General features: G+C 35.7%; 1 protein-coding gene across 1 annotated transcript; it reads left to right on the forward strand.

Moving 5' to 3' along the window:
- The first annotated feature begins 5608 nt into the window (after nucleotides 1-5608).
- On the forward strand, nucleotides 5609-10904 carry LOC121790539. The gene is made up of 14 exons (XM_042188732.1): nucleotides 5609-5919; nucleotides 6524-7304; nucleotides 7416-7524; nucleotides 7650-7770; nucleotides 7854-7952; nucleotides 8048-8347; nucleotides 8435-8542; nucleotides 8654-8725; nucleotides 9414-9500; nucleotides 9592-9663; nucleotides 9746-9835; nucleotides 9924-10031; nucleotides 10350-10418; nucleotides 10649-10904. The coding sequence occupies exons 1-14, from the start codon at nucleotides 5683-5685 to the stop codon at nucleotides 10721-10723; spliced, it is 2328 nt and encodes a 775-aa protein (XP_042044666.1). The 5' UTR covers nucleotides 5609-5682; the 3' UTR covers nucleotides 10724-10904.
- Nucleotides 10905-11254: the final 350 nt, after the last annotated feature.

The following is an 11254-nucleotide window of genomic DNA, read 5'->3' on the forward strand; positions in this document are numbered from 1 at the left end:
TTCTTCCTTTTTGTTGTTATTCTTGCTTTCACTTTTTTATCTTCTACAAATCAACTAAATCACTGTCCTTTTACAAAATTAGCATTTTAAGCAATTTTTTTTAAGGAGAGTTACAGGCTGAAATTTAAAGTAGGCAAATAATGGTGCTGCTGAATTGGAAAGACCTATTTTTCTGTGGCAAAATATGAAACAATCTAAATTAACTGGTGATTATAAGGGATTTTAGGCTTTTTTTAACCTCATATATTTCCATCTAATGAAAACTTGCATAGTTAATTAAAAAAAATGACAAATTTATAAACCAAGTTAGGACGATTTTAGGATCATGGTTAGTTCGGAGAGGTTGCAAAGTTGCAATCCAATTGGCACCGGAACTTTTGTGGCGGATTTAGTGTCGGAATATTCCGTTGCAAGATAAAAAGAAATACTATTATTTGATCAAATTTATTGATTTGCGGCGAATTTATCCAGCACAAAATTTTAAAAATAATCATTTAATAAATTACTATAACTCTGTTCAGTCCAAAACAATTAACATATTTCTCACTTGCATAGCTAAATTTCATTATTTTTTACATCACACTTTCTGTCACTAATATATTTTGGGTGCGGAATGTTCCGTTGCTAATTTGCTGAAACTTGTATGCCTTTCAGACATGTTCTTTTTTTCTCATCCTCGAGTTTTTTCTCAAACTAAGCCCTAAGAACATCCACTACGCTGTCCCCCCACCGTCCTCCCACCGGCCCTTAAACTACTATTTGAGGACCCCACTGTACTTTATTCCTCCATCCCTTGACTAAGGGACGGAACCTGCAACGCTCCGTCCCTTAACAGTCCCTTATTCTGTCCCTTAAATTACTATTCATTAAATTTCATTTTTATTTTTTTTTTCAACCCAATTCAATTAAAACAAACACACTTTATTAAAATTAAAACAACATTAAAATTCAAAAAAATAGAAAATGGACATAATTAAAATCCTAAAAAAATAAAAATGACATAATTTAATTTTCTCCGCCAAAGTTTTCCCAAATGTGCTCAATTAGATTCTCTTGGAGTTGGGCGTGGGCGCTAGAGTCGCGTGTCCTTGCCCAAATAAACAACCGTTCTTGTATTGACGGATGCGCTCCACTTCGCGGCGGACTACTTGCGGTTGAGCTTCCGGGGGATTCGGGGTCGAACCAATTTCCCGCCTCGGGTCCTTCGTCTTGGACTATCATGTTGTGCAAGATTATGTACGTATACATGATGTCGACCATGCTCTCCATGAACCACGAACGAGCCGGGGCTTTGATGATGTTGAAGCGCGCTTGGAGAACCCGAACGCCCTCTCCACATCCTTTCGAGCAGCCTCCTGCTTCTGCCTCTCGGCGTCGATCTTCTTCAAGTGATTGTTCCATTAGTTGACGCATTTGCTCAAAAGGATCCATTTGTTTGAGTTGATTTAAGATGAAATTGGAGTGGTTATAGAGAGGATTGAGAGGAATAGATGTGTTTGTGTGTGAAATGAGTATGAAATAGGATTATTTATAGAGTAAATAAATAAAAAAATAAAAAAAGAAAATAAAAAATTAACGGTAACATTACCGTTTAAAAAATAAAATTTTTTTTATTAAAATTCGAATTAAAAAAATGAATTATTGCGTCATCCGTGACGACGCCCACTCCCGGGCCAGCGAGTGGGCGTCACGCATGCATCGGGGGCGCGACACGTCGCCCGGGCGCGTGACGGGACGGCGCGTTCCTTGTCTCGCGGCTACGGGCTACGGGACAGGCTGGGGACGGGCTACGGGACAGGACGAACGTTGCAACGCGTCCCGCGGCGGAACCGTCCCTCCGGGACGGAACGCGAGCAGTGCTCGGGACTCGTAGTGGATGCTCTAAGCAACCCAAGCTCCCATCTCCCAGTAGGGCACCCGATTTGATCTAAGTAAGATATTGGGTATCTGGAACGCACAATTTCAAATTTCGAGACCATGATCGGGTGATTAAAAAAAATGGGATTTTGAGTACCGGATGATTCTCGACTACTTGATTCTCGACCCGACTTTTAAAAAAAATTTATGTTAACTCAATCAGATACTAATGAGTATCAATTAACCGCTATTCGATGAAATTGGAAAGGGGATAATGATATACTAGATTTTTACATTTATTTTATTTAAGAAGTGAGCTGATAATCTTAATATTTTATTTTATAATGTATTGTTATAATGAGAGGAATTGATTTGATCTATATATCTTTCCATAATTAGTATGATTTGATTTAATCTATTTTAGTATATTTTTTTATCCGCATATTATAAATATGTGCTAAATATTTAATCAGATTTAAAAATAAAGAAATCTTGGAATCGTGTTTGGTCAATGGACTTTGACCAATAATAAATGTGACGGGACATTTAATTTTGTAAAATTAAATGTAATAGCGACGATCTACTTTCGGTGTAGATGACCGTGATATATTCATTTTCTCCAAACCGATTCCTGGAGAGTGAGAAATTATGAATTAAAGTTTATCACAATTGTGAGCTATAAAGGAGCTATGAGATAAAACCAAAGGATTAATTAAAAGAGTTAATTATCCTACATTGGTGGAGAGATCCTTATTAAACATGTATTTAATAAGATGAATTATTACTTGTAATAATTATCGTGGACTAAGATGAACGGTAGAGCCCACACGCGCATGATGCCTCACCGCGAGCTGTGAGGCACGCTCTGTGCACCATGTCTTGTGACCCGTGCTCAGTGCACCGTGTCCCATGACCCGTGCCCCGTCTATCCGGTGCCATGTGTCAAAAGGTCCACGATGGACCCGACGCATAGCGGGTGCCAAAAGGTCCACGACGGACCCCGACATATAGCGGGTTCCAAACGGTCCACGATGGACCCCGACGCATCGTGTGCCAAAAGGTCCATGATGAATCCCGTCGTGTAGCGTGTCCAGATGCATCATGTCTATCCAGCTCCCGTAACGGCTTGTAACCCTCGGCGGTTACAGCCGTTGACTCCATCAATGTCCAATGAGTAGACTTGGCCTATAAATAGATATGCATCCATTGCATTCTCTACACAACAATATTGCATATCATTTTGCATAGCTCTCTCCCTCTCTCTGCATAGTCTTCCGTCGCGCCATTATCCAGTTCGCCGAAGCTTGTTCAGTCTGCGGTGCTGCAACGAACAAGAAGAAGCCGTTTTATCTTTGGAGACGACACGTCAATCCGAGAGCACTACCGGGGCGTATCTCGTCTTGCGGAAAGATGACTCATCGACTCGGCTTACAACTTATTTACGGTTTACAGTTTCGATTATTATTTTATTATTTCAATTCTATTTATTGTACTTTTATCTTCATTCTTCATTTGAGTTTTATTACACCCGATTAGTGTATCTTTGTATCACAGTTAAATCAAAGAAGACCAACAAGAAATAAAATATTTTTTATATTATCCTCCCTCAGTGGTCCTTAAAAATCACGACAAGTATCGGGTATTGTAAATATGATGGAAGTGGGTATCGAGTATATCTAGTGTGTCTAAGTGGCTATACACGTGACACATGCAATTACTTGGATGATTTGAATTAATCAATTCGCATATAACACATAGATTGCATATCATGGAGAAAATGAATTCAAAAAAAATAATGAAATCTTAACACATGAATTTTATGAATACCAAAGACTTGCCGTTTAGATTCATTTATTATTGGTGGAATTGAATTCCAACTGTCCAGATTCTCAATAATAAAACCTTTTGTGGACTCTTCTTAATGGTAATATAAAAGTGATTTTTTTCTCACTCAATTAAATGCAAAAACAATCATAGTACCATGCGCGGACTCTGAGGGAGAGGCTTAAACCCTCAATTAAATATTTTTTTAAACTTTTTTCTATTAATTTTTTTTGAAATTTAGTCAAGTTTAGTGTAAGTTATAGTTTAAAAGCCCATACAAATTATCTAAATTATTCAAAAATATACATCAAAATAAAATTTAGAAATCTCAGCCCCTATGGATGATTATTTCTGCGTCCGCCCTTGCATAGTACCACTGGATATTACTGTAATTGTTATTGCTCAAGATATCACGATTCATTTAGGTGATAAAAAAATCGCAAGTCTTTGATAAGTCAAAACAATGCATAATCAATATCATATACTCTCAATGGCGGATCCAGAAATAAAAAATGGTGGGGTCAGACAAACAAGACCATAAATACAATAATATTTAAATATTTTTTAAATAAAAATACATTAGAAATAAAATATCTCTATCTTATTTTAGCGAACATATACCTTTCACGATATACTATCAAGATGTCGTTCAATCAGTCATCTCATCTTATTTCGCAGCTTAGGCTTTGACATATTTCATTGTAGAAAACATTCTTTCAACTATTTCAAGCTTGTTTGAATTGTTATCACTACAACAAAAAATTCGAATAAGGACACTTTTTAATGATATTAAGGACGCTAATATGTGTGCCTAATTATACCATGAACGTTTCATAAAGTGTCCTTATTATTAGTGTCTCAACTAAAATTAGAGGATACAAATAGAAGTTCCTGAAAAAGCAAAAGATTAAGATAATATGCTTTCAACTTAGGGACGCTTTCTTTTGCCTTCTAAATTATATAGTAATTTTTAAAATTTTCCAAAAGCTATTAATTGCATCTCAAAATTTGTATCCCTAAATCTTTTGTAGTGTATAAACTATCAGACAATCTTCTAAGAATTCAGAAATATTATTACTACCAAATTAAAAAAAGAAAATTATAAAATATGATTAAAAGATTATAAAATATCACTTTGGGTTCGACACGGATTTTAATATAAATTGGTAAAGTAAAAGAGAGGGAAAAAGAAAAAGTAATTAAAGTATTGGTAGTGGAGAACGAGTCCCACCTAATCAGAGAGAGTTTTCAAAATTAGAAAGTGCATACTATTGTGGGATAGACTAAAAAGAAAGAGTGCATGTTCTTGTGGGATGGATGGAGTAATTATGAACCGGGATTCCTATTTGTGGACGGACAAAAATAGAAAAACGGGACTCTTATTTACGGATGGAAGGAGTAGTACTTTATAAATATAAGGAAATAACAATATTCCGAGAACTCGTATTTTAATAAATATTTAACTTATTTTATTGTTAAAACATTTGAGTGCTATGTTAAACCTATATTATTATTAGCTTTATAATGTAAGAAAATTTTCAATCTAACCACGCAATATTTCAGAATAGTAGTCAAAGCATATCTATACGATTTGGAATGTACTTATGAAATTTAAACATCGTACCAAAAATTCACCTCCATCATTACGAGTAAAACTTTTTTTCTGATTTGGATTATTTTAAAAAATATTTCATACTTCCTTCGTCTACTATTAAATATCACACTTTTGACTTATACAAATTTTAAGAAATATATAAAAAATAGATTGAAAAAATTTAGTAGTAAATAAAGGATTGAAAAAATTTAGTGAAATGTAGATCTTACTGTTAATAAAATGTGAGTTCGAGATCCATTATCAAACACTGTGAAAGTTAATTATGACAAATATTGGAGTAGTGAGTACTAATATTAGGAGTGTAGTGGAAATTTGGCCGTGGCTCGACTTGGGCTTCGGCCAATACCACTGTACTTGCCATCACCTTATCTCATCATTCATCAACAATGGATAGTTTCACGCTCAGCACTACCGCCAACTCCACCTCTCTCTCTTCAATTCAATTCTTTTCACAACCCGTTTATCATGCCAAGAAATCCGGTATACTGAATTTCCCTGGCAGAAAACCCAAAAAGTTTTGGGTTTCTGCCTCAAGAGATGAACCGCAGCTTGATGACTGGGATAGAATGGAGCTTAAATTTGGTAGAATGATTGGGGAAGACCCCAAAATCACTTTAGCCAAGGTGCCTTCCTTGGATATCTCCTTTTAGACTTGCTGAAAGATTGAAACTTCAGAATATTCCATGTATATTTATTATACTGGGGTTTCTGATTAATGGAGGGAATCATCATTGATGAGTTAAATGAGTGTGATAATCACTTGTAAATTGCGTTTGCAGTGCACAATTTTGGATTTTGATGTGGCTTCCTTTGGTAATTGGATAAAGATAGATGGTATAACAGATAGATAGTCTTATCATGCTGATTTTTTTTTATGTTGGGATGGAAAGGGATAAAACATGATTTACATTCTTGTAAATGAAGTGGTAGCTGTTTGTTTGCTTTTATATTGATTGGATAAATGTTTTACTTTGTAGGAGATGCATTATGCATCTACAAGGGGCATGCAATAGTTCTAAATTTCTACGTCGAACTAGCTTTTGGAATCGGTTATTAGGACTTCTCCGGTTAATCATAGTTTTATGATGCGTGTGTTATACTACTGATTTATGAAGAACAACAACATATGCTTTGTTGTCTTCACAACCTTTGTGTTTTCTTTATTAATCTTGAAGTGTTGTGCATTGTCATGTAATCTTCAGGTTATAATTTGTTATAATTTTTCAGATAATGGGTAGAAAATCGAATCCAGATGTGTCTTATTTGGAGATTGAGAAGTTATTAGATAAGAAGAAGGGGAGAGCACTGGATGAAGGCGTAGAGGAGATCCCATTCGATTTGCCGGGTCAAAAGAAGTCAGTGAAATTCGTGCAAGGGCTAAATTTGGTCCGACCTGTATTAAAGAAAGGATCCAAGTTCGAAGAAACTGCTAAACCTGTGGAAACAAGTGCTAAAAGTCCTATCAGTCGTCCTATGAAAAAGGCTTCAGAGGCTTCAGAAGACACTAAAAGCAGCATTCCTGATGTTATCTTGCGAAAACCAAGATCCTTTAATGAGGATGATGGTGCGAGTGGATCCACAAGGTTCGGAATGAGGCCAAACTTATCACTGAGAATGGGAAATGGGCCGCAGAAAGAGAGGTTTAGTGATATTACGTTGTTAAGGAAACCTGAACCATTGACATCCGGATCTGAAGTTGGAGAAGAAGACAGCCGCCCAAATTCTTTGGATAGTAAAACTGGATTGGTGGAAAATTCATCTACTGAAGGAAGCGGTTCTGCCCCTCTTCTTAAGAAGCCAGAGCTGATGAAGCTCAATTCAAATGCCGAAGCCAATCATGATTCACCAAAAGAGCATACTGAACTTGGCTCCAATGATGTTATGACCGAGAATAGGACGGATGTTTCCAACTCAGATAATCGTCAAGCAACTACAAACACCATCAATCAAAACTGGTTCCATGAAACCAATCAAGATGAATCTCGTTCAGATGAGGGGTTGGGAAAAGGTAATTTTATTAGCCATTAGTAGAACATTCTGTTTTACAAAATCATATCTTGGTTGTGCATTGAAGTATAAAACTTCAATGTGCTATTAAATGTCTTGGTGCTTTTTCAAGAATTGCAGGCTGATATGCGGTCTGGTGGGCAAACATTCACTTCCGATGAACTTCCTATAAGTACACATGCAGTGTCTATAGATACTATTCTTATAGGCAAACCAGAAAGGTAATGCAGTCTTTCTGATTCTCCGTTGCATCTTTCAAAATTGCTTGTAGATACAGTTTTTCATTAAGTTTATCTTACTACTCCTTAGCTATACTCTCTTTAATTACTGTAATACTATGCTATAGATTAGATCCCGCTGTTAAACCAGCAGATCAGAAAATTAGAAATGAGGCAGTTCCAATAAACCCTGACAGCTTGGGTAATCCAGCAGATCTGGAGAACTTCATTGCGTCATCACCCATTAAGGTTGGCTACCATCTTTAGTGTACACAGAATTCCTGATTGTTTCATTTGGAATCTGATTGTTTCCTACTTCCCCACTAATCTAGGAACGGGAGGAGGATGACTGGACTGGAGTAGAACAGCTGGTTAAGACTGGAGAAAGAGAAGAAGTGGAATTGATCAGCGCCAATACTAGAGGATTCGTTGTGGGTTAACTTGTTATTCTAGCTTGAACGGTATTTATAAATGTCGATACTCGTAGTTCAGCTATAAGTATTTTAGTTTCTTGTTTTGCTTACAGGTATCATTTGGCTCCTTGATTGGTTTTCTACCATATCGTAATCTTGCTGCTAGGTGGAAATTCTTAGCTTTTGAGTCCTGGTTGAGAAGAAAAGGTTTAGATCCATCCCTTTACAGGCAGAACCTGGGCATAATTGGAAAGTATGAAGCTAGTAGAGTGATGGATTCTCCCGAGACTGTGAAAAGTTTAGAAATTGATAGCAAGACTGATGAGGCATTGACACAAGATGTGAAACTGGAGGATCTTCTTATGCTCTATGACCAAGAGAAACTTAAATTCTTATCGTCCTTTGTTGGTCAGGTTTGGATGACGAGATTTCATGCCAAATAGCCTCTCCTTTCATTTTTATTACATTTTACCTAATATCTCTGGGGCCTGAACTTGCAGAGAATCTACGTGGGAGTAGTATCGGCTGACAGAAATTCTCGGAGGCTAATATTTTCCATAAAACCAAAAGAGAAAGAAGAATTAGTTGAAAAGAAGAGAGAACTCATGGTAAGATGCTGAAAAAGGTCCCAACAATTTTTAATTCCTATGAAGTATGGAAGTCTGCTTGATTCAATGTCCTACTAAATGTCCTGAACCTTATGCATTCCTGCATTTCAGGCACGTCTGAGTGTTGGAGATATAGTCAAGTGCTGCATTAAAAAGATTACATACTTCGGTGTCTTTGTTGAGGTAAATGAAGTGTTCTATTTACACTAGGCTGACAGGTTAGGATTCTGTCCATTTGGTTGGTTTTAACTAATACTATATCCAACAAACATATTTGAATTAGTATTTTATACTTTCCAGATGAAGCAAATTACTGTTATAACCTGATTGAATGCTCAGAGTTTTTGGTTTTAGTTTGTTAAAAGAAACTTGAACAGTTTTGGTTGGACTTCACTTTTCATTGTGCAATTTTGGACTTGTTTTAGAATTATAGAAAATTTAATGTAATATTGAACTTAAACACTAAATGATTTTGGATTTCAAGTCTAAAAGACATACTAATATTCAGTTTAACGATCCCAACCAAAATAAATTCTCCAGAGATGACTAATCAGAATTCATTTAAGACCTGATAAGGCTTTATTTAAGAATGTTGTGTATTCGATTATAAACTGGAAACAAAACATTGACTAATCAAATTACCATCATAGCTTAGGCCAAGTTCAGTGTTTATTTTCTGTTTTGAGTTGGTTCAATATACATCCATGATCTTCTGCAGAAGGTCAACATATCTTATGGTTTTTTAGCTTTGAGTATGTAATGTTAACTTTACAATTTCGAAATAATTAGCGTTTGAAATAGCTGAAGGGTCTATTACACGTTATGGATATCTATCATTGATGGATAATTATATGATGATATATTTACCTAGGTTGAAGGGGTTTCTGCACTTATTCACCAGACAGAAGTTTCTTGGGATGCCACTTTGGACCCTATATCATACTTCAAAGTTGGCCAGGTATGTTGTGTAAAAGACTAAGTATTGATCCTCTGCGTCCATTTTACTAGAAATATGACCTTTCTTGTGCCCATACTTTGTTCGATTGCAGATTGTCGATGCCAAAGTCCATCAATTGGATTTTTCGCTTGAACGTATATTTTTGTCATTAAAGGAAATAATGGTAACTACTGTACCTTGTTAACGGCACTTTTCTGTTAAAGAGTTGTTACTAATAAGAATGACCTCATATTTTCCCGTGGCAGCCGGATCCCCTGATGGAGACCTTGGAGGCCGTGGTTGGTGATCAGAATACTTTGGATGGTAGACTCGAAGTAGCTGAGGCAAATTCTGAGGTTATATCTAATTTTTTGTAACACTGGCAATTTCTAACTGCCTATTGCATATTCACCTAGCGAAATTCATTATTCTGAAACTATGTAGTGGGTCGAGGTTGAGTCGCTGATGAAAGAACTGCGGCAGATTGATGGAATCCAGTCTGTGTCAAAAGGACGGTACTTTTTGAGCCCCGGTTTGGCACCTACTTTTCAGGTGAAGTTAATCATTAAACTTGTTGATTTCTGTCTAATAGATTTGGAATTATTCATTCTTTCTTACCTTTCCTACGATGCAAATCTTTGTTGTGCTAAACTGCTAATAGGTGATATCCTTTTATGGGCATTTACTTTAGGTGATATCTTGGATAAATAAAAACATTAAAGGCTAAATTATCTACCGCATTTTCAATTTAATGATTAATCCAAGATGCAAATTTATGCTCCTAATTGTGATTGTTAAGTTAAAGTTTTTCACACTTGAAGGATTGACTTGTTATGTTGGAGATGGTTGATATGTGAGCTTATTATGCAGGTTTATATGGCCTCTATGTTTGAAAGGCAGTACAAATTGCTTGCTCGAGCTGGAAATCAAGTACAAGAGGTTAAGCCTTGATAATTTTTATTGTTTGAACTTATTCTTTCAATTGGTATTTTTGTATATCTTCTTATTTTAGGAAAATGGAAACTTAGGTAAATGCTTTAGAAACATATGTATAAAAATACCAGATTTTCAGTTGCTAAATCTTGTTTTTATTCGATGTTATTTCTTTGATTACTTGATCTTGCTATAATGTGAGGATAATAGCATGAAGAAACATGACTTGCAAACAGGTAATGGTGGAAACTTGTTTGAGCAAAGAGGAGCTGAAAGCTGTTATCCTGACCTGCACCAACAGGGTGGCCTGAACGAACAAAGACGATAGTGTCGACTCCGCTTCAGATTCTGCTGCTCATCACTTCTCCTCGAAATATTGAGGTTGTAGTAACCATAGGTTTGGCAATGTGGTTGTAGTTTGTTAGCCTTTTCCCCTCTTGTAAATCTCACATATTAATTTTGCTCTAATATAAAGTAGTAGATTTTAGTCAATCTTCTCCATCCATATATAATGAGTGCAAAAATTTGTTCATTTCTAAATGTTCAAGACCATGCAAAATTTGATGGACAGTAGAGCCAATCGAGTTCTTATATTTGTAACAGTCTCACCTGCGCTTAAAGCACTTAGATGTTACACTACATATTTGACATGTTAGTAAAACATGTGCTATAATAGATAAAATAAGATAATTTTTTTTGCTTCTTTTTCCATCAATGCAAAATATCAAAATTTTCATATATTTAATCAAATCTAAACTTAAGTAATGTTTAAATTCAATTATTGACGTTGTACTAGTATCATTTTAATTCATCTTTATTTTATCTAAATTTATAATCAGATA

The sequence above is a fragment of the Salvia splendens genome, unplaced genomic scaffold (genome assembly GCF_004379255.2).
Source record: "Salvia splendens isolate huo1 unplaced genomic scaffold, SspV2 ctg540, whole genome shotgun sequence".
Classification (NCBI taxonomy): domain Eukaryota; kingdom Viridiplantae; phylum Streptophyta; class Magnoliopsida; order Lamiales; family Lamiaceae; genus Salvia; species Salvia splendens.